Here is a 23,876-nt window from a genome sequence, read left to right on the forward strand (position 1 = left end):
TTACCGTACCTCTGTGTCCGTGTGTGTCACTCTTCCCTTTTCCTATCTCCCTCTCCCTTGCGACTCCACCCCCTTTCCTACCTCTCTTCCCGCTCCCTCCCTCCTCTCTCTACTGCTCCCCTCTGGCCGGGCCCACTCTAGCCTTCTCCTTCTCTCTTCTTTCCTCCCTCCCATCCGGGGCTTTTTTCCTCGGTCCGGTCCCTTTCCCCTTCCGGCCGCCTCCCTCATCCCCTCGCCAGAAAGGTTCCGCTTCCCCTCCCTTTGCTTTCCCCGCCCAGCCTGAGGACGTTGAGCGACGTGCTGCGTGCTGACGCGAGAGCGCGCGCGCGGCCGCGGGGCTGAGGGGAGGCGGAGGCGCCCCAACATGGCGGCGGGGGGCGGCGGCGGCGGCGGCCGGGGGAGCAGCGGCGGGGGGCCCAGGATGGGGGGCAGGATGGGGGGAGCGGCGCCCCCCACCTCGGAGAAGCTCCCCGTCCACGTAAGTCTGGGGGGGAGGGGGCCACCCCCACACATAGGAGGGGGGCCTTTAACACCCCCCCACACAAAAAGACCCCCCAATATGGGGTGGGGGTGGGGTCTCCCCCCTCCTGCAGGGGGGGCGAATGGGCACAGAGACACCCCCCACCCCACCCTCTCCCCTCCTGCAGCTCTTGCTAGAGGAAAGATACCCCCCCCTCAAGGGAGGCTGCATCCTCAGGCATGGGCAGGAAAAGAGCTTAGCACAAAAATCCCCCCCCCCCCAAAAAAAAGAAAGGAAGGAAAAAGGTTTCCTTACCTCTCCTCCTCCTCCTTTGCAAAGGGGGGCAAATAAGGATGGAGACGAGTTTTTTTGCACTCTTCCCCACGCCAGGAGAAGTTTGCAAATAGGTCTTGACAACCACCATGTAGCTTGGCTTTTTTTGTTTTTTGTGTTTTGATGTGGTGTTTTTATAGGTTGGGCTGCCCCGAGTATAGTATCTTCTTCTTCTTCTTCTTCTTCTTCTTCTTCTTCTTCTTCTTCTTCTTCTTCTTCTTCTTCTTCTTCTTCTTCTTCTTCTTCTTCTTCTTCTTCTTCCTGGATGTATGCATTAGATGACTCCCCCCACCCCCATTGAGTATATTATTATTACTAATAGCTGCATGCCTAGATGACCCCATCCAATTGAGTATATTATGATTGTTATCATTATTGTTATGATAAATAATAGCTGCATGCATTAGATGACCCCCACACCCATTGAGTATATTATTATTATTATTATTAATAGCTGCATGTGACCCCATTCAATTGAGGATATTATTATTGTTATTGTTATGATAAATAATAGCTGTAGACCACCCCCACCCCATTATCATCTTCTTCTTCTTCTGATAAATAATAGCTGCATGCATTAGACCAACCCCATTGCAGACCTCCTTGCAAAAGCCCCTTTCCTTTCTTCCCCAAACACCCCCTCCCCTCCTTTGCATTATATTGCTGTATGGAAACACCCCCAGCCTAAAACTTCCCTCTCTCCAGTTTTTTGTTTCATCCGTTGATGATAATAATAATTGTTATTACTATATGCCACCCATCTGACTGAGTTGCCTCTCTGGGTCGCTTCCAGCAAATTACAAAACATTAAAACATTGGTAAAACATCATACCTTAAAAGCTTCCCTAGTGTATCCCAGTCCCTTTTTGGTAGATAAATGCATTTATCTAACAGAGGTAGAATAATAGAATTGTAAATTTGCAAGGGCCATCCAGTCCAGCCCCCTGCAATGCAGGAAACTTTTGCCAAACTCAGGGCTCGAACCCACAACCCTAAGATTCAGACTCTCTTGGGAAACCTTTGAACTCGCCTCTCACTTTCTCCTTTCTTCCCAATGGTTTGCATTATGGGTAATAGATGCAGGCGTTAACTGGCACCCCCCAACCCTCCTTTCTTTGCCTTCCCCCCCCCCCCAAGTTCCTCTCCATTGCTTTGCATCCACCTTAGATCCCCTGAAATTAATGGAACCATTAATTTCAACGGTGCTACTCTTGAGTATTAGCTGTTTGGGGTGCACCCAAATTATGAATACCCGCATTAAAGGACACTCATTCGCGAAGCTTCCTCTCTGGCTTCCTCCAATACCACTTGGAAATTCAGCTTTCAAGTAATAAAAAAAAAAGGGGGGGGAATACCTTTAATTAGATATGGCTAAATGTTGTGTCCACGCATACATGGAATTATTTCAATTCATTCCCCTATGGAGAACTCTGTGTTTGAAACAGTTGATGGGGACATATTGTGGTTGTTGCTGTTAAACATATACAGTAAACCTATAATTTACGTGGGAAGTTGCGTTCTGGGGGGTGGCGGTCAGGCCCCAAGCCAAACTGCATATAATCAGGATGCATAGGGGCTCAAGGGTGGGTGGGATTGCCAAGGGGGGGGGGAGGTTATTGGGCTGGTGTTTTTATTTTGATTATGTATTTTGTGGTTTTCTAGTCTGATTTTGTTCTGTGTATCACCCTGAAACCTGTGGGTATAGGGTGGTATAATAATAATAATAATAATAATAATAATAATAATAATAATAGTAATAATAGTAATAATAGTAATATAATCTCCCCTCCCATGGAAACCCACCCATTTTCCACCCCACTTTTTATTTATTTTGTAGTTTTTGCGGTTTTTAATTAATAATTAATAAAGATTGCGCATATAGCTGAATTATGCACAAGTCGAACGTGCGCCAATTGGGGGATGACGCGTTTAAAACGTTGGGTTCCCCCCCCCATCAGTCTTTCCATTTAACTTTATTTTTCACATTGTAAATCCCCTCTGAAGGCCTGGCCCCACTTTCCTGGGAGTAAGGCCCACTGAACTCAGTAGGACCTGCCGCAGAGTAGGCACGGCTGGGGCCGATCTGCAAAAACGCCGATCCAAATAAATACAGTCGCGGGAGAACTGATTCCGGACCATAAAGAATAAGAGATTTTCAGTCGAGGGCACATAGATCTATTTCCTCCCCCCCCCCCACTTCAAAATGCAGATGTAGCTGCAGAGAGCAGAGCGATTTATCTGCCAGCTTCCTGCACATTTAATCTGGATTACTTCCAGACCAATCCTGCGAGCACTTACTCAGCAGTCTGTGGCCGCCATAGAGTGGGGCTTGCTTGGTGAGGATTTGTGGGTGAGGATTTGCAGCCTTGTAAGAGGGGGCTGGGGGGGGGCAAAGAGGCAGGTTCGGTTTGGGCTCAACCGGGAAGGGGGAGCCGAAGCCTAGTGGGGGGCTGCGTTTCGGGGTCTCTGGACCCATAAAAGGGGGCGCCACCCCACAGCCCTGTTTGAAAGCGGAGGGTGCTGTTGCTATCAGGAATCTGCCTCCCCTCCCGCTTCCCTCCCATCAGCAGTGTGGCCTACTGGTTAGAGCAGACACACACCCAGACTCGGCCCTCCAGCTGTTTTGGGACTACAGCTAGGGATGATGGGAGTTGTACTCCCCCAAACAGTTGGAGGGCCGAGTCTGGGGGTGCCTGGCTTAGAGTCTCCAACTAGCACCTGAGAGGCCAGACGTTGCTGTGTTTTAACTTCTTGAGCGGCTGGGGTTAACCCAGTCAGATAGGCAGCATATAAGTGACAAATTATTATTATTACCCCTACTCAGCTGACTGGGTAGCCTTGGGGGTGAGTCACTGCCTTCTAGCCTACCACAGGGTTGTTGTGAGGATAAAAATAATAATAATAATTTTCTCGGAAATGGACGTGCCTCATTTTATACCCCTCCTCAAACCTCCTTCCTGCTTGAAAATGTCCCTTGCTGGCTCCAGTCCTACCCTGCGACCTTCTGCCTGCAAAGTCCTTCCCCTAAGATTCTAGTCCTCATGCTTCTGAATTATTATTATTATTATTATTATTATTAAAAGTTATTGGGGTTTTGTGTGTGTTACAAAGCAAACCGACGATGCTACTCAATTTAAAGGGCTGATCTAAACGGGAAGCTAGTCGGACCGAACGCCGGCCCACCTTGCTCGGTGCTGCCTACATAGGCCAGCAGCAGGGGCTCGCCAGGGATTCGGGCGGGGGTACCGGGGGGGGCGCTGTTGGAGGCTGAACCCGCACCCAGAGCCTCAGAGCCACGGGGAGGGCTGCTTGCGAGCAGCCACCTCTGCCTTCCCTTAAAATAAATCTCCCGCAGGTCGAGGACGCCCTCTCCTACCTGGACCAGGTGAAGATCCGCTTTGGCAGTGACCCGGCCACTTACAATGGATTCCTGGAGATCATGAAGGAGTTCAAGAGCCAGAGGTAACATGTTCAGAAGGGGTCCAGGCCCCTTCTCCCCATCTTTACTCAGCCCCCCAAACCCAGGAAGCTTCCTGGCCGGCGGCGGATTTTGACATCTTCAAACAAGATGACAGGGAGAATCTGAAAGCAGCGTGACCAGAGGTTCTTGAAGGATTGGACTAAATTGGAGAAACATTTGAAAGACAATTGTAAACAAAAAATTACGCTTGTAGAGGTGAAACTTGGAAAATTAGAATATCATCGAAAAGTGCATTTATTTCAGTAACGCAACTTAAAAGGTGAAACCAATATATGAGATAGATGCATGACATGCAAAGCAAGATATGCCAAGCCTTTATTTGTTGTAATTTTAATTATTTGTCGTTAGGCGGGTCAATTATAAATGGAATGTCATAGCGATGTTTATTTTTGTTTACTTTTGTATTATTGTAACTATTTGTTTGATTCCTGTGGAATTTCCAAAAGAAAGCATTTATAAAAATTAAAAGAAAAAGAAAAAATAATAAGTTGCATTACTGAAATAAATGTACTTTTTGACAATATTCAAATTTTCTGAGTTTCACCTGTATATGAAACAGGAAAAAGTTAAAAGAGTAAAAAATGATCATTGTTTTTTTAAAGTAATAGTGAATTACGGATACAGGTGGGTAGCCGTGTTGGTCTGAGTCGAAGCAAAATAAAAAAAATTCCTTCAGTAGCACCTTAAAGACCAACTAAGTTTTTATTTTGGTATGAGCTTTCGTGTGCATGCACACTTCGTCAGAATTACGGAATACAAGAAGAAGTTAGGATGAGTGGAAATCTTTAGGCGTGGCTGAGGGAAGTCCAAAAAGATTGTTTAAGATGTGAAGGAATGTTAAATGATGTATGGAATGTATGCAAAAACTTAATAAAAATATTTATTAAAAAAAAAAGAAACCGGAGGACGGAAACGAGAGGAATCGGAGTCGGGCTTCCTTGCCCACCCTCATTTGGGGTCCTGCCTCGGTCCTAACCATGGTGGATTTGATTTAAATCAAATTGATTCAAATCGTTAGTCAGTAAGGCTTGATTTACATCATCATCGTTATTTTTTTTTTTTACAGAAAGACTCATTCTTGCTGGTATTGTCTTAATATTTACAGATGAAGTTTTTGTTTTTGGAATCATCAATTTTCAGAGTCGTTTTTACAGCCCTTCTCAAAAATTACCAATTTGGTTCTACTGTTAGAAATACATAGACAGAGAATTATGAAATTATGGTGAGGTTTAATAAGTTAACTCAGTGCTCCCCACCCCACCCCAAATGTTTTAGGGGAGCTCTCATTTTCCTACTCATATTGAAATACTGCCCCTCAATGAGGCCCAAACTAGATTCACAAAATGTTTAGGGGTATGCGTCCCCCCCAGGGGAAAAAAAACACTGAGTTAACTGTTTACATTTGGAAAACGTTTCTGCTGTACTTTATTGGAAGGAGAAAAACAATCATTTCCTTAATAGCAATTTGAACAAAAATGACGACGTTATAGCCTATGTATCCATGTTTGCTAACTGATGTGGCTAAACAATTTTTTTTTAAAAAAATCGCTTCCTTAGTAACAATTTAAACAATTTATTTAACTGAAACAATGTTATAGCATATGTATCCATGTTTGTTAACTGATGTGGTTATACAATTAAAAAAAACTTAGGCCGAGTTTTCGCGCCCATGAAAAGCTTAAAACAAATCCTTCTTTCCTGACGAATAGCCTTTGGACTATAATGTAACTTGAATAGAAAACCTTTAGAAATGTTTTTCCTCCAAAAGGATTTTGTTTTAAAAATCCGATTTAAACAAAAAATTAAAATAATTTTACTTTATTTTATTTTTTAAAAAATCATTGTGTTTTTTTTATCCACCCTGCTCCTAACCCCACCCCCCTTGTCTTCAGCATTGACACCCCCGGCGTCATCCGGCGTGTCTCACAGCTGTTCCATGAGCACCCCGACCTCATCATCGGTTTCAACGCCTTCCTCCCTTTGGGCTACCGGATTGAGATCCCCAAGAATGGGAAGCTGAGCATCCAGTCGCCTCTGGCCAGCCAGGTTAGACCAGGAAGCGGGCTTGGGGTTTTTTGGACCATTTCCACTCGTTTCTACGGGGAGATTTATCCCCCCCACCTGTTTTAAAAAAATCTTTTTTTATTCAGTTTTACACTACGCATTTAAATTCAAGCAGTAGACATACAGGTGAAACTGAAAATTAGAATATCGTCGAAAAGTGCATTTATCTCAGTAACGCAACTTAAAAAGGTGAAACCAATATATGAGATAGATGCATGACATGCAAAGCAGGATATGCCAAGCCTTTATTTGATGTAATTGTAATTATTTGTCGTTAGGCGGGTCAATTATAAATGGAATGTCATTAATGAAATGTCAAAGCGATGTTTATTTTTGTATTATTGTAACTATTTGTTTGATTCCTGTGGAATTTCCAAAAGAAAGCATTTGTAAAAATTAAAAGGGAAATAAAAAATAATAAGGTGCTTTACTGAAATAAATGCACTTTTTGACAATATTCTAATTTTCCTAGTTTCACCTGTAATTATCAGCATTTAGGATTCCCTGAATCTTTAGACCAGGGGCCAGCAAACTTTTTCAGCAGAGGGCCAGTCCACTGTCCCTCAGACCTTGTGGTGGGCTGGACTATATTTTGAAAAAAAAATAAATGAACGAATTCCTATGCCCCACAAATAACCCAGGGATGCATTTTAAATAAAAGGACACATTCTATTCATGTAAAAACATGCTTATTCCTGGACCGTCTGCAGGCCAGATTTAGAAGGCGAATGGGCCGCATCCAGCCCCCGGGCCTTAGTTTGGGGACCCCTGCTTTACACTCCCCTCCACCCTTCCATGGTTAACCATTTTCAGTCTTTTTCAACTGCCCCATGTATTTTCTCTTATTTTTCTTAAGTAGTCCAATTTTTAACTTAATTTTCAATACATTACAAGCATTACTTGTAATAGAGGGGCCACAGAGGTAGGAAAGGTATAGAGGGGCCTTAATTTTAAATACATTACAAGCCCTTCTGCACGCCAAGCAGGTGCTCCCTTGCTGTGCTTTGAAGGCCCTTGGAAGCTCTGCTCAGACCCATCTCAGCTAGAGGTCGGCAAACTATGGTCCGCGGGCCAAACTAGCCTTCTAAATCTGAAAAAATTGTCTTTTCCTCCCTAAAAAAACTAAAAAAAGCTTTGACCTGAACCCCAAAATGTAGTCCAGCCCCCCAAAGTCTGAGGGACAGTGAACCTGCTGAAAAAGTTTGCTGAAAAAGTTTGTCTCCGCGCAGGACGAGGAGCAGCTGGCACGGGGGGCAGAGGAAGGGGCAGGTGGGCATCAGAGCTTCACAGTTGGAAGGGACCTTGGGGTCATCCAGCTCAGCCCCCCTTCAACATGGGTGCAAGGCAACGAGGACCATCCAGGCGGAAGGGCAGCTGCTTTCGCCCCCCGCCCTGTGCTCAGCTGCCCCTGACACCCGGCTCCCTCTCTCTCCATCTCTCCACCTAGGTGTCCCTGGACCCCGTCCAAAGTCCCCTCTCTGGCTCCGGCCTCATCCTGCACTACTGCCAGGAGAACGCCCACAACCACGGCGACTGCCCGGAGGACTTCTGCCACCAGCAACCCCAGCAGCAACAACAACAGCAGCAGCAGCAACAACAGCCCTGCAAGGACGACTGCCGGCTGCAGGTGCCTCTGGAGTCGGACTCGGTGGAGTTCAACAATGCCATCAGCTACGTCAACAAGATCAAGACCCGCTTTCTGGACCACCCTGAGATCTACCGGTCTTTCTTGGAGATCCTTCACACGTACCAGGTGAAAGCTCTCCTCTCTCCCCATGGCGTTCAGGGGTCAGGAAACAAAAAAACCCAAAACACAACCCTGCTTGGTGTACGGGGTGGGGCTGTGGGCTGCCTCACCCTACCTGGAATAAGCTGCCACCATTTTATTTTATTTTATTTTATTATTATCATTTCATTTCCACAGCAAACACTACATACAAAAAGCAAAAAGAAAGATAATCTAATCTTACGTTAGATATTCTTAGACTTAAGAGAGCTGTTGCAATATACGTAGTTAAATGGTCAGGAAATCTAGGATAAATGTGTATTGTATAAAAGAAATAAAAGGAGAGAGAGAAAAGAAAGAGAAGGGGGGGGGAAGAGGAATAAAGAAAAATGCACAATGATGAAACCGAAAAATTAATAAAACTAAAACTACCTGTTGAACAAAAAGCAGTATTTAGTAAATTCAAACCAGTACCAGGGTATTCTGTTCGCATTGGACTGGATCCCTTTTTAATTTGTTGGTTTGTTGACTTCTGCCTGCTCTTTGCGGTTTCAATTCAACCACTTCCGTTTCTGATCTGTATTTAATTATTTGTCTCTGTTTTGGGAGACCTCTGTCTGCGAAATTAACCTAAGCACAACCAAGTGTTCTGGTTGGAACCGTATTTATCCAAGCAATTTTTTAAAAAAACCTTCCCATTCCTTCTTAACCTTATCTATCGATGGGTTTCTTATTAACCCGTGTCATTTTAGCAAGTTCTGAGTACTGCCCCCTTTTTCGTGTGCCCGTTTTGGGGGGTGGGTGGGCTGCCCCCCTTGCCTCCCCTGCTCTGCCCGCAAGCCCCGCCGTTGACGCCTCCTCCCGCCCCCCTCTCGCTTCTCAGAAAGAACAGCTGAGCACCAAAGGCCGCCCCTTCCGGGGCATGTCGGAGGAGGAGGTCTTCACCGAGGTGGCGAACCTCTTCCGGGGCCAAGAGGACCTGCTCTCCGAGTTTGGGCAGTTCCTCCCCGAGGCAAAGCGGTCTCTGGTACGTGGCAGGAGGGGGGCACTGACGGGCGGCTGGGAAACCCCTCTGAGACCACGGGGTTTTCCTTGGAAATAGTATCGGGGGCAAAGCCTGGGACCTCCTCCCTGCAAAGGAGTGGGGGTCCCCCTGCTGCTGCCCCTCGTCTCTCCCTCCCTCCCTCCTTCCCCTCCCCCCTCCACCTGCTTGCTGAGGCTCCTCCCCCTTTCTCCGCAGTTCACGGGCAACGGGCCCTGCGGCGCCAACAACATCTCCAAACTTGAGCACGAGAAGCACATGGAACACAGTAAGAAACGATCCAGGCCCATGTTGCTTCGACCCATGCCCGGCCCAGCCAAGGTATCCGAACGGGACACGGAGGTGGGTGGGCTGGAGGGGGGGGGTTCGAGAGGAGCCTGCCGGGGGGCTCAGGTTGGCCGCGCGGGGGGGGGGGGGTATGTCGATGTGTTATTTCCAGGAGGCAGGGGAGCCTGGCAAATTTCGGCGGGGTCCGCTCAGGGTTTGCAGGGTTTGCAAAATGCAGAAGCCTGCTTGCACCAGCCCACACATATGTGTGCCTCCCCCCCCCCCACAGAAGAAGATGAAGCTTCGGGGGACGAAGGACCTCTCGCTGGCCGCGGTGGGCAAGTACGGGAGCTTGCAGGAGTTCTCCTTCTTTGACAAGGTTGGTCGTCCGGCATGGAGGCCAGGGGTGTGTGAAAAGGCATGGACGGGGGGGGGGGGCTTAGCGGAGGGCCCCTGAACCTCCAACCTGCGGTACTCTGCCAAAGGCGGAGAAAACAGACAAGCCTTTCCCTCCCCGAGACCCCAGAACAGTTGGTCAGGGCTTTTAGGGCGGGGGTGGGGTGGGTGGGTGTTTGCAGAATAGCTGTTTGCCGGGGGTGCTCTAGCTGCTGGGGGGGGGCAGGCCTAGGAAGCCCTCCCGGCTCTGCAATGCTAAGCTTCCAAGCGGGTGCTCACTGAGCTGCCCAGCCCGAAGTTGCCCCCCTCTCCCACCCCCGGCTGGTCCTTCTGCTCAGGTGCGGCGAGTCCTGAAGAGCCAGGATGTCTACGAGAACTTCCTCCGCTGCATCGCCCTCTTCAATCAGGAGCTGGTTTCGGGCTCCGAGCTTCTCCAGCTGGTCACCCCCTTTCTGGGGTAAGCGGGGCCGCATTGAGTTGTGGGGCTGTGGGGGGGTCCTCCCATCTCCCTTGGGGGAGGAAAGGCAGGCAGGGGCTAATCCCAGCAGCAGGGCAGAAGCACGCAGCTGCTTCTTGGTTGGCTTGGCGAGGAGGGAGGGAGGGATTTAGGGAGAACACTTCCCCCCAAATTTTTCAGTTTCCTTGTCATTTGTACAGGTGAAACTTGGAAAATTAGAATATCGTCGAAAAGTGCATTTATTTCAGTAATGCAACTTCTTCTTCTTATTTTTTAATTTTTACAAATGCTTTCTTTTGGATATTCCACAGTAATCAAACAAATAGTTACAATAATACAAAAATAAACATCGCTTTGACATTTCATTAATGACATTCCATTTATAATTGACCCGCCTAATGACAAATAATGACAACTACAACAAATAAAGGCTTGACGTATCTTGCTTTGCATGTCCTGCATCTATCTGATATATTGGTTTCACCTTTAAAGTTGCGTTACTGAAATAAATGCCCTTTTCGACGATATTCTAGTTTTCCGAGTTTCACCTGTATTTACGCATAGCAGGGAAGTGATGTCTCCGAGCAAATTCACACACCCCCACCTCAGTATATTTATTAACTATCTAGCGTAAGAAAGCGTCAAACCGGGAAATTGTGTCATTGATAACTTTAAGGTCGTTTAAAGGCATGTGAAATAAAGCAAAAGTAGGAGGCGGTAGCAGGAACTGAACCTTCAGGAACAAGTTTCCAAGCTGAGCATCTTATAAAAAGACTACATTTCTTGATAAAGTCACTGGCTCTCGCCAAATACGTCAGCTCAGTTTCTCGCCAAATACGTCAGCTCAGCTACGCATAAGATACCCCAGATATTCGCTCCCCCTTCTCCCCCATGCACACTTTTTACACGCAACAATTCTGCCCCTCGGTTAAGAAACGTTGCGTTCATTCCTGCCCCTCTGCTGGGGAGTTTCTTTAAGATATAGCAGAGTCCGCAGGCAAAAGGTAGCCAGTTCGGTGCCTCTCCCCTCCTCCCCTCCCGCAGGAAATTCCCGGAGCTGTTTGCCCAGTTCAAGTCCTTCCTGGGGGTGAAGGAGCTCTCCTTTGCCTCCCCAATGGCGGACCGCTCGGGGGACGGTGTCTGCCGCGAGATCGACTACGCCTCTTGCAAGCGCATTGGCTCCAGCTACCGGGCGCTGCCCAAAACCTACCAGCAGCCCAAGTGCAGCGGGAGGACGGCCATCTGCAAAGAGGTAGGCCGGGGGGTGGCCATCGGCGGAAAGCGGCAGCGGCGGGGCGTCCTGGCGACTCCCCTGGACTGAGGGCGGCTCCTCTCGCCCCCTGCAGGTCCTGAACGACACCTGGGTCTCCTTCCCCTCCTGGTCCGAGGACTCTACCTTTGTCAGCTCAAAGAAGACCCCCTATGAGGAACAGCTGCACCGGTGCGAGGACGAACGCTTTGAGGTGGGTGCCCCCAGCAACGCGGGCAGGTTCGGGGCCCTTGCTTGGGGCTGGGGAAGGACCTCCTGGCTCAATCCCTGGGAGGGTCAGGCTTCAGGGAAACTGTTTCCTCCCCCCCCCCCCTTTGGCCATGCATAACCCTTCAAAGCCCTAAACAGCCTCAGCCCAGTAGAGCTGAAGGAACGTCTCCACCCCGGACACCGGGGTCCATCTCCCGAGGGCCTTCTGGTGGTTCCCTCACTGCGAGAAGTGAGGTTGCAGGGAACCAAGCAGGGGGCCTTCTCGGTGGTGGCGCCCACCCTGTGGAACGCCCTCCCGTCAGATGCCAAGGAAATAAACAGCTACCTGACTTTTAGAAGACATCTGAAGGCAGCCCTGTTTGGGGAAGTTTTTAATGTTTGAAGTTTTATTCTGTTTTTAGTGTTCTGTTGGGAGCTGCCCAGAGTGGCTGGGGAAACCCAGCCAGATGAGCAGGTTATAATAATAATAATTATTATTATTATTATTATTATTATTATTACCACCAAAGCAATTATTGTCCCTTACCAGTTTAAGAGTGTTTAATGATACCAGCAAAAGAACAACGCAGCCATTATTGGAGTGAAGGTGCTCCCAATTAAGCTTTCTGCCTACTTCCTCCCGAATCATGCAATATTATGTCGCTCTTTGAGCATGCAAATTCTTTCCCTTTTTGAGCATGCAATATTCTTGCTGCTGCCGCCCGATACATAAACGAACTTTTGGTATATCCCTTTCCGAAATCCCTAAAAAGAGAAGATCTTTAAACATCTTTTTTTATCTCGTTATCTTGGGGTGTCTGGGGTCGCCACGAGGACAGGAAGCCGCCAAGTATGTTTTTCTCCCCGATGCTCCTGACGCGGGGCGCCCCCCCCATATCTCACATTGCCCGCTCTTCCCCCGCTCAGCTGGACGTGGTCCTGGAGACGAACCTGGCCACGATCCGGGTGCTGGAGAGCGTGCAGAAGAAGCTGAGCCGCATGTCCCTGGAGGACCAGGAGAAGTTCCGCCTGGACGACTGCTTGGGGGGCACCTCCGAGGTCATCCAGAGGCGAGCCATCTACCGCATCTACGGAGACAAGGCGCCCGAGATCATCGAGAGCCTCAAGAAGAATCCGCTCTCGGCCGTCCCCATCGTCCTCAAGAGGTGAGCCGTCCCTCCTCCTCCCCGGTAGGAGGGGGGGGGGCTCCCCATTCTGAAAACAACAGAAGCCATAAGAAATAAGTCAATAGATAATATTTCAAAAAAGAGTGGGAATGCCTCAGCAATTAATTAAGGAAAGCAGGTTCCACCTCTAAGATTTCGTTATGTTTGGAGTAACTCCGTAAATAGGGGCACATCGTTTCCTCATACCAAGATGAGGGGAAAATATTAAATACCGGGGAATTTTTTTAGTAAGATGAAATGAACTGTTACAAGGTAGATGGAAGTCCACCACATCACAATAAATAAAGTAAGGAGAGAGATTCAGTCCATAGGTAAAGGTATATATGAGAAAGGCCACGACACGACTGAATCCTATTGAATTGTATCTAACAGACGATGCTGATTGAATCTTTTTTATTTGCTTTTGTTACAGGTAGGTAGCCGTGTTGGTCAAAGCAAAATAAAAAAATTCCTTCAGTAGCACCTTAAAGACCAACTAAGTTTTTATTTTGGTATGAGCTTTCGTGTGCATGCACACTTCTTCAGATGCACTTGAAACAGAAGAGTCAGACCCTTATATACCGTATATACAGAGGGTGGTGGGGGTGGGTGGGAATGGGTGATGGGCTGATGGGAGTGGTAAACCTGTTGATGGCTGTTAATGACTGCTGATGACTGCAATAGGTCCTGCGGGGGGAAAGCAAAAGCTGAGGCGCTAAAGAAAGCTTGATCATGCATAATGAGATAAGAATCCTATGTCTTTGTTCATCCCAGGTGGCTCCATGGTTTTAAGCTTGGTAATGAGTTCCAATTCAGCAACTTCTCTTTCCAGTCTGTTCTTGAAATTTCTCTGTAATAAAACAGCTGCTTTGAGATCTTGTATAGAATGTCCTAGGAGATTGAAGTGTTCTCCTACTGGTTTCTCTGTCTTGTGGTTCCTGATGTCAGATTTATGTCTATTTATCCTTTGGCGTAGGGTTTGGCCTGTTTGTCCAATATAGAGAGCTGAAGGGTACTGTTGGCATTTGATGGCATACACAATGTTAGAAGATGAGCAATTAAATAGTCCTGAGATGGTATGTTGGATGTTGTTGGGGCCAGTAATGATGTTGTCCAGGTGTTGTTGTTTAGTCGTTTAGTCGTGTCCGACTCTTCGTGACCCCATGGACCATAGCACGCCAGGCACTCGTGTCTTGCACTGCCCCCCGCAGTTTGGTCAAACTCATGTTCGTAGCTTCGAGAACACTGTCCAACCATCTCGTCCTCTGTCGTCCCCTTCTCCTAGTGCCCTCAATCTTTCCCAGCATCAGGGTCTTTTCCAGGGAGTCTTCTCTTCTCATGAGGTGGCCAAAGTATTGGAGCCTCAGCTTCACGATCTGTCCGGGTGTATGTGGCAGCAAAGTTGGCATCTGGGTTTATTGCAGGCTCTGGTACCAGTGTCCATGTTAAGTCTGGTGGTTGTAAATAAAAACTTAGTTGGTCTACTGAAGGTGCTACTGAAAGAATTTTTTTATTTTATTTGTTTTTGTTATTCTTTGTTTTGTCTTTTTCTGTTCCCTTCTTCTTTTTGCACATGTTGAGATGAAAGATTTTTTTGAAGTCTGATATTATTTGATCCACATCGAAGTTACCAATGTATGCATTTTGTTATTTATGTATTTATTTGTATATTTTAAAAACCGGGGGGAAAGGAGGGGGGTGCCTGGGTTGCGCTTGGCTCCCGCGTCTTCCCGCAGCCTCACCTTCGCCTCCTCCTCCTCCCCCCCCCATTCTGCAGGCTGAAAGCGAAGGAGGAGGAATGGCGGGAGGCCCAGCAGGGCTTCAACAAGATCTGGCGGGAGCAGTACGAGAAGGCCTACCTCAAGTCCCTCGACCACCAGGCCGTCAACTTCAAGCAGAACGACACCAAGGCCCTGCGCTCCAAGAGCCTCCTCAACGAGATCGAGAGCGTCTATGACGAGGTGAGTACAGGATGGGAGACACCTGGCTTGAGAGCAGTACATGTGAAAAGGACCTAGGAGTCTTGGTAGACCACAAACTTGACATGTGTCAACAGTGTGATGCAGCAGCTCAAAAAGCCAATGCAATACTGGGCTGCATCAATAGGAGTATAGCATCTAGATCAAGGGAAGTAATAGTACCACTGTATTCTGCTCTGGTCAGACCTCACCTGGAGTATTGTGTCCAGTTCTGGGCACCACAGTTCAAGAAGGAGACTGACAAGCTGGAACGTGTCCAGAGGAGGGCAACCAAAATGGTCAAAGGCCTGGAAACAATGCCTTATGAGGAATGGCTTAGGGAGCTGGGTATGTTTAGCCTGGAGAAGAGAAGGTTAAGGGGTGATATGATAGCCATGTTCAAATATATGAAAGGATGTCATACGGAGGAGGGAGAAAGATTGTTTTCTGCTGCTCCAGAGAAGCGGACACGGAGCAACGGATTCAAACTACAAGAAAGAAGATTCCACCTGGAATTTGCTGCCAAGGAGTGTGGTGGAGTCTCCTTCTTTGGAGGTCTTGAAGCAGAGGCTTGACAGGCATATGTCAAGAATGCTTTGATGGTGTTTCCTGCTTGGCAGGGGGTTGGACTGGATGGCCCTTGTGGTCTCTTCCAACTCTAGGATTCTATGATTCTAGGCTTCCCTACTTGCATGGGAAGCTTCAAGAGTCGGCAGCGGAAGCGCCTGCTGGAATCTCCGGTGGCAGGGAGTTCCACAGGACAGGGCGGATGAAACCAGAGACTCAGTTTCTCGCCGTCAGACAGGGCGGTCTCAGCAATCGAGCTGTGCTGGGAGAGCTCGGTTGCCCCCTGAGTCGCTCAGGGCTTTGCAAACTGATGGAGAGGAGCTTGGCCGTGCCTTGGTTGTAGGTGGGGCAGCCATTGCAAGGTTTTCTAGGGGCAGCTAGACTGATGACTGGGAGCGGCCGTCAAGACCATATAACACTGGTCCTGAAAGGACCTACATTGGCTCCCAGTACATTTCCAAGCACAATTCAAAGGGTTGGTGCTGACCTTGAAAGCCCTAAACAGCCCAGTAGACCTGAAGGAGCGTCTCCACCCCGGACACCGGGGTCCATCTCCCAAGGGCCTTCTGGGGGTTCCCTCCTTGCGAGAAGAGAGGTTGCAGGGAACCAGGCAGAGGGCCTTCTCGGTGGTGGCGCCCACCCTGTGGAACGCCCTCCCATCAGATGCCAAGGATATAAACAACTATCTGACTTTTAGGAGACATTTGAAAGCAGCCCTGTTTAGGGAAGTTTGTAAATGTTTGGCATTTTATTGTGTTTTTTTAATATTGGGAGCCGCCCAGAGTGGCTGTAGAACCCCACCCAGATGGGCGGGGTATAAATAATAAAACGATTGTTGTAATCATTTCCTTAAATTGGGCCTTTTTTTGGTGTTTCTAAGCAAAGGTTCATCCCTTTACGCTAGAGGAAATTGTGCTTTTCGTTGTCGTCTTTAAGTCAGAAAGTTGTGACTTTAGAGGATAATACCTGCCTTTGCTCCATCTCTCTCTCTTTTTCAAACCTCCAGCACCAGGAGCAGCACTCTGAGGGACGGGGTGCCCTGAACGAGCCGCACCTCATCTTCGTCTACGAGGACCAGCAGATCCTGGAAGATGCGGCTGCCCTGGTGGGCTACTATGTCAAGCGTCAGCCCACCATCCAAAAGGAGGACCAAGCCACCATCTGGCAGATCGTCCACCGCTTTCTCCCCGACCTCTTCTTCTCGCAGCCGCCCGGCCACGAGCCCGCGCCCCCCACCCCGGAAGAGGTGCCCGAGGGCGGCAAGAGCAGCCCCAAGCGGCCCCCTGCCCCTCCTCCCCCGCCACCGGACGCCCGCGACTTGCGCAAAAGGGCTCCCCCGGCCGAGGACAAGTCGCTGCCCCCCTCCTCCTCCTCTGCCCCGGAGGCGGCCCACGAGCTGCGGAAAAGGACGCCCCCCACAGACGAGAAGCCCCCCGCCCCAGAGGGCCACGAGCTCCGCAAGAGGAATCCCCCTGCGCCCGCCCGGGAGAAGGGCGGCGGGGGCTCGGAGGGCCCGGCAGCGGCCGTGGCGGCCTCTCCCCCCACCCTAGCCACCACCCCTTCCTCGGCACGGCCGCGCCGCTCTCTGGACAACGTCTACGCTCTGTTTTTCGCCAACAACAACTGGTACTTTTTCCTGCGCCTGCACCAGACCCTCTGCTCCCGGCTGCTCAAGATCTACCGGCAGGCGCAGAAGCAGCTGCTGGAGTTCCGGGCGGAGAAGGAGAGGGAGAAGCTGCTCTGCGACGGCCGCAAGGAGAGGGCCAACGACCCGGCCATGGAGCTGCGCCTGAAGCAGCCCAGTAAGGAGGGCGGAGGGGAAGAAGGACTTCTGCGTCTGGCCAGGGAACAGGGAGGGGGGTGGCCCTTGGCTCCCGGCACCCAGCAAGGCCAGGGAGGGGGAAAGGGGGGTCACGGAGGAGGAGGAGGTGGGAAGTGGCCTCGCCCCTCGGTCCTCCTAGCTAGAGGTGGGCGGTAATGGCGGTTGTCCGAAACCGGTATGGCGCTCGCTCCCGTTGCGCTGGCGGCGGCTGGAGAGCTGCGACGTGTCACCAGCCATGATGATAATGCTAAGATAGGGTTGCCATATTTCAGGGGTGCCCAAACTTTTTCCAAAGAGGGCCAGATTTGATGAAGTGAACCTGCATGAGGGCCGACCAAAGTTCTTGAGGTTTTAAGGTTGCTGAGCTTTTTTTAGGATTTTACCCCAGGACATATACTGTCACGGGGGCCGGATATGCCTGCCATATTTCAAAAAGTCAACTCTTTTGCAAAATCTCCCCCCAAAGAGGAGCTTTTGATCTACATTCACCAAAACTTCCAACATTCTTGACATGGGTTCCCATACACCCTGGGTTTCCCCAGATGGTTTCCCCGGTTTTGGGAAAATCCTCCTTCACGCTATTCCCAGCTTTATATCAAAGCGATGTTCAGTAATCCATCGGACGCTTCTTGGTGGTTAGTGAAACCTCCTTCAAAACATTGATGTTGATATAAGCTGTTTTATAGCTATTGTGACTTTTTTAAACAGGACTGTCTAGCTCAGCCTTGGCCTCCCAGCCTCCAGTGCAGTCTCCTCCTGGCCATTGGAGGCCGCCATGCCCTCGTGCTTTCCTTAAAATTTTGTAAAATCGTTTTTTTGCAAGCCGTTGGCTTCCTGTGAAGCCGTTCATCAACAGAAGCCAAGGGGAGGAGGAGGGAAGAGGAAAAGCGTCTGCTCAGCCTACCACCAGATTTGGGACCTGCTCAGGGGCCCAGGGCAGCCTCTGGTTCAACCCGCAATTTGGCATTTCCTGGGAGGGCTGGGGAGAAGGACCCCTGAACCTGAGACCCTACTGCTGCCGGTCAGTGTAGGCAGCATGGAGCTAGGTGGGCAAATTGTCTGGCTACATAAGGCAGCTTCTTCTGTTCCTATTTATTCGTGAGGACTAGAACCTTAGCTTACCTTTGAGGGAAGAGCTGTCCCCGAGCAGTCGAGTGCGCGCAGAAGGTGCCCATTTCAATCTCCAGACACGGCTGGCAGCACACCCCTAAGTCTGAAACCGCCAATCCTGGAATTGTAGATTCGGAAGGGACCCCAATGATCATCTATCCCAACCCCCCGCAGGCACAGAATTCCTGACAGGGGGCTGGGGTACAGGAGCCCAGGTGGGCCGAGATGCTGGGCGTCCCATCTCGGCACCCCACAGAGGGGTTTTGTGTCTTGTTCGTGTGTGTGTGTGTGCGTTCTTGCCAGGTGAAGTGGAGCTGGAGGAATACTACCCGGCCTTCCTGGACCTTGTGCGAAATCTGCTGGATGGCAACATCGACCCCACCCAGTATGAGGACACCCTGCGGGAGATGTTCACTATCCATGCCTATGTCGGCTTCACCATGGACAAGCTGGTGCAGAACATCGTCCGGCAGGTACCGGCCGTCTCCCGGGGGGTGGTAGGGGGCACTTGTGATGGGCAGGGGTTGTGGGGGTCAGAGGTTGATAGCAGCGGGGCCCCTTGCCCTGCTCCACATGGAGGAAGGAAGACCTGAGGGTTTGAGGGGCCCCTGCCACTCTGCCTAGGACTAGGAATTTGCTAGCAAGGAGTGTGGTGGAGTCTCCTTCTTTGGAGGTCTTTAAGCAGAGGCTTGACAGGCATATGTCAAGAATGCTTTGATGCTCGGCAGGGGGTTGGACTGGATGGCCCTTGTGGTCTCTTCCAACTCTACGATTCTATGATTCTTTGATTCGAATCGCAGAATTGCAGCGTACATTTTTTCCGGCAAAGGGTGTTTTTTAAGGAGAGGACAGAAATGGTTGGGTTAAAAAGCTGACCAAAAGGTAGCGTTGCTATCGATTTACGACAGGGCGGAAGATTCGCAGGTTAGGAAGGACTTGCTCCCAAATTTATTGACATCTTCACGAATTATGATGGCCAGGAAGTGGGGAGGGGTAAGCAGAAGATGAAATGAAATAATGGTATAAAGAGGTGTGGGATATATAGCTATTAAGGATCTATTAAGATGTGCCATTAAGGTAAGGTGGGGAGAAAAGATTCTGAGGAGATGCAGAATTTGCCCTAATAATAATAATAATAATAATAATAATAATAATAATAATAATAATACTGAGCCTAGGGCTTGCCGATCGGAAGGTCGGCGGTTCGAATCCCCGTGACGGGATGAGCTCCTGTTGTTCGGTCCCAGCTCCTGCCAACCTAGCAGTTCAAAAGCACGTCAAAATGCAAGTAGATGAATAGGAACCGCTACAGCGGGAAGGTAAACGGCGTTTCCATGTGCTGCTCTGGTTCTCCAGAAGCGGCTTATAGTCCTGCTGGCCACATGACCCGGAAAAACTGTCTGCGGACAAACACCGGCTCCCTCGGCCTATAGAGCGAGATGAGCACGCAACCCCAGAGTCGTCCACGACTGGACCTAACGGTCAGGGGTCCCTTTACCTTTACCTTTATATGAGGTAAACTTGGAGAGTCAAAATGGCTTCAGGATTGCTCTCCCGTACTATTCCAGGCACATGGTTCATATGTTAAGATATCTGCGTGTTTAAGAGTATTTACTCTATATTTGAGATCTTAAAATTCTTCTAACGTCCCCCTGGCTCCAGCTACACCACCTGGTGAGCGACGACGTCTGCCTGAAGGTGGTGGAGCTCTACCTGGGCGAGCGGAAGCGAGGGGCAGCTGGCGGCAACCTCTCGTCGCAGTGCGTCCGGGCAGCCAAGGAAACAAGCTACCAGTGGAAGGCGGAGCGGTGCATGGCGGACGAGAACTGCTTCAAGGTGCGGCAACCCCGCCCTCGACCCTCTGTGGCTCTACTTGGAGGGTCGGCCACGCCGGTGGGGCGGGGAGAGACCCCTTGAACGCTGGTGGCGGCGGGAGGACGGAGGGGGCGCCTCTTGTGGCTGGAGCGCCTGTGTGAACTCCGGCCTCGCCTCCCCGCAGGTGATGTTCCTTCAGCGGAAGGACCAAGTGATCATGACCATCGAGCTGCTGGATACGGAGGAGACCCAGACAGAAGACCCCCTGGAAGTCCAGGTGATTCCCCGCCCCCCTGTCCAAATTGCCCCACGGGCCGTGAGATCCCTCCCTGGCCGGTTGCGTCTGCCTTCAGGCGTCGCGTCCCAATGGGTGGGCCGCAAACCACAGCCAGCCTCCCTTGCGCTTCTCCGCTGCTGCTGGGAAGACCGAAAACAACAAGGACAACCATTTTATCATTTATACCCCACCCATCTGGCTGGGTTGGCCCCGGTTTAGCTCGGCAGCTGCAATCCCCGATTTGGTGTTGCATTACAGCCGCAAGCCCCAGTTTAGCATTGCAGACTCAACCCCCGGTTTAGCGCTGCATCTGCAATCCCCGGTTTAGCGATGCAGCCCCAAACCTTGGTGTAGTGTTGCAATTTCAATCCCCGGTTTAACACTGGAGCTTCAGTCTCTCGTTCAGCAGACTCACTCCCCGGTTTAGCACTGCGTCTGCAATCCCCGGTTTAGCCCTGCAGCCTCAATCCTTGGTTTAGCGTTGCTATTTCAACCCCCGGTTAAACACCGCAGCCACAACCCCCAGTTTAGCTTGGCAGCTGCCCTGGGACGGCAATTTGCTGCGCCCCAGCCAGCCTGCGCTTTGCCCGTGTCTTCCTGCTCCCGTTTGACGTGGGGTGGGTTAGTGCGGACCAAACCACAAACCCGGTTTGAACCAAGCTCGTGCCCCCATCTCCAAACCTCCAAGTTTTGCTCTCCCTTTTGCTTCCTGCCTTTCTCCCCTCCAGCACTTGGCCAACTACGTCGAGCAGTATGTGGGGGTGGAGGGGACCCCCAGCAGCCAGAACGAAGGCTTCCTCCTGAAACCCGTCTTCCTGCAGAGGTGAGGGACCCTCCGGTGCTCGAGGGGGGCAGCGGGTCCCGCTCCCGCCTCCAGAGCGGGGACTCCGGGGTGGGGGGCAAAGGTGGCAGCCCTCCCTCCCTCCTGCCTCTCTTCTGCCCCCCCAGGAACCTGAAGCAGTTCCGGCGCTGGCAGTGCGCCCAGGTCCAGGCGGCCCGGGACAAAGCCCGGGGGTCCTGGAAGCAGCTGGTTGGGGTGGAGAGCGCTTGCAACATGGACTGCAAGTTCAAGCTCAACACACACCGAATGCTCTTCGTCATGAACGCAGAGGATTACATGTACCGGCGGGGGGCCCTTGGCCGCGCCAGGCAGGTGGGTCTGGAGGGGTGCTGTTTTCATTTACCTTTACAGTGGCGGGTGGCGCTGCGGTCTAAACCACTGAGCCTAGGGCTTGCCGATCAGAAGGCCGGCTGTTTGAATCCCCGTGACGGGGCGAGCTCCCATTGCTCGGTCTGTGCTCCTAGCAGTTCTAAAGCACGTCAAAGTGCAAGTAGATAAATAGGTACCACTCCAGCGGGAAGGTAAACGGTGTTTCCGCGCTCTGCTCTGGTTTCGCCAGAAGCGGCTTAGTCATGCTGGCCACATGACCTGGAAAAACTGCGGACAAACGCCGGCTCCCTCGGCCAGTAAAGCGAGATGAGCGCCGCAACCTCAGAGTTGTCCGCGGCTGGTCCTAGCAGTTGGGGGTCCCTTTACCCTTTGCAGTGGTACCTTGGTTCCCAAACGGCTTGGCTCCCAAACAAATCGGCTCCCGAATGCAGAAAACCCAGAAGCAAGCGTTCCGGTTTCAGAACACTTTCCGGAAGCCGAACGCCCGACGCAGCTCCCGATTGGGTGCAGCCCATCGGAAGCCGCACCTCGGTTGTCGAACTGTTTCGGGAGCCGAACGGACTGCCGGAACGGATTCTGTTTGACAACCAAGGGACCACCGTATTAAATGTACATACAATTCTTTCATTATTATTCATTAAGTTTATATACCTGGAAGTCTCATGGCGGTTCACAGAAAAGATCACAACCTATTTAACAGGTCAGCAAACGTTTTCAGCAGGGGGCTGGTCCACTGTCCCTCGGACCTTGTGGGGGGCCGGACCTCTGAAAAACGTTCAAAAACCGGAACATTTCCGGGTTTTTGGCGTTCGGAAACCAAGGCATTTGAAAACCAAGGTACAGCTGTAAATACCCCGGGAGAGCATCCCACTGGCAGAGAGCCACCCTGGAAAAGGCCCTGTTCTGGACCTCTTGTAGAAGAGGCACTCGGAGGAGAAGGACCTTGGGTGGTGGGCTGAGCTCCAGCTCCCCGGCTCCAGGGGGCCAATTTCTGCCGGTGACCCTCTCCCCCTCCCCCTCTCTCTGGACAGGCACAGCCAAAGGTCTTGCTGCGCTACCACCGCCGCTTCGAGGCCTGGCACTTGGGCTGGTTGAGCCGGAACGCCGGGCGTGAGGCGTCCGAGCTGGTCCAGGACTGGCTGATGGGCGACGAGGACGAGGACCTGCTGCCCTGCAAGACCACCTGCGAGACGGTCAGCGTCCACGGCGTCCCCGTCAACCGCTACCGCGTCCAGTACAGCCGCCAGCCGGCCTCGCCCTGAACCCCCTCCCTCCTCCCCTCCAGTGGGGGGCGGGGGGTGTCCTGCTGCCAGCCCCCCCCCTGGTATTTATCCGACCAGCAGGTTTTTTTGCGGGGGGCAAGTGTCGTTTTCTCCGTTTGGTTTGTGACTTTCGGGACGGGGGGGGCGCCTCGTTTTGGGCGTCCTCCCCGCATGGTACAGGACGGACTGGAGGGGGGGGGGTCTGCCCAGAGCTCTCCAGGCCTCGGAACTGCTTTGTTTTGGCCAGGGATAGGGGGGCAAGGACGTGAGCGGCAAGGAGGGACCTGGCAGACTGTTTCGGGTGCCCTCCCCGCGTGGCACTGGGAGGGCAGGGGTTCGGCAATGCCTCGGGCTGCTTTGATTTGGCAGGGGGTGGGGGGGAGGCAAGGAGGGACCCGGAAGACAAAACTCAGAGCCCCCGCCACCCCAACCCCCACCCCACCCATCACTGTGCGGTGAACACTTTCTAACGCGAGGCCTTGTGAGAAGTGTGGCCTTTTTGGTCCGGAAAACAAAGGTGTGCTCTTGTGTGTGTCTGGTCGGTTTGGGGGGGGGGCAGGTGGCCGAGCTCACCTGGAAGGGGGGGGTCGTCTCCCACCGTGGGCACTTTGGACCATTCTGGCTGCGGATTTTGGGGAACGGGACGCCATCAAGGGGCTTCTCCCCCCGCCACCTCCAACACGCTCCAGGGGTTTATTTCTTGGGTCCCAAAGTGGGGGGAGGTTGTTGCGCTGTGTGGTTTCTTTGGGGGGGGGCTTTGGTTTCTCTGTTTCCTTTGCGATATAATCTGGGGGGTGGGGGGTGCCGCTGTCCTTTTATTTCTCTCTCTCTGTGCCCCCCCCTCCAAATTTGGCCACGGAAGACACACTTGTGTGTGTGTGTGTGGTGTTTTGAGAGCCTGCCCCTCCCCTCCTCTCCCTCCTATCACTGCCAAGGAATGGAAGACTCCCCTCCCCTGGAACTTGATTGGTTCAAACCTTCTCCCACCCCCCACCCCCAAAAATATCAGACCCCCTCCACCCTCCTTGGACTCCAGGAAGGCT

General features: G+C 51.1%; 1 protein-coding gene across 1 annotated transcript; it reads left to right on the top strand.

Annotated features, from left to right (window-relative positions):
• Nucleotides 1-349: 349 nt before the first annotated feature.
• On the top strand, nucleotides 350-22,978 carry SIN3B (SIN3 transcription regulator family member B). The gene is made up of 19 exons (XM_060276494.2): nucleotides 350-478; nucleotides 4,149-4,255; nucleotides 6,167-6,320; nucleotides 7,786-8,091; nucleotides 8,948-9,091; nucleotides 9,305-9,427; nucleotides 9,663-9,752; nucleotides 10,108-10,226; nucleotides 11,271-11,478; nucleotides 11,573-11,689; nucleotides 12,613-12,851; nucleotides 14,629-14,812; nucleotides 16,383-17,178; nucleotides 18,612-18,781; nucleotides 19,971-20,144; nucleotides 20,308-20,400; nucleotides 21,129-21,223; nucleotides 21,349-21,553; nucleotides 22,603-22,978. Exons 1-19 carry the CDS (start codon nucleotides 365-367, stop codon nucleotides 22,831-22,833), a joined length of 3,669 nt encoding a protein of 1,222 aa, XP_060132477.2. The 5' UTR covers nucleotides 350-364; the 3' UTR covers nucleotides 22,834-22,978.
• The last annotated feature ends 898 nt before the right edge of the window (nucleotides 22,979-23,876 follow it).

This window comes from Zootoca vivipara, chromosome 6, assembly GCF_965207765.1.
Source record: "Zootoca vivipara chromosome 6, rZooViv2.hap1.1, whole genome shotgun sequence".
NCBI lineage: Eukaryota > Metazoa > Chordata > Lepidosauria > Squamata > Lacertidae > Zootoca > Zootoca vivipara.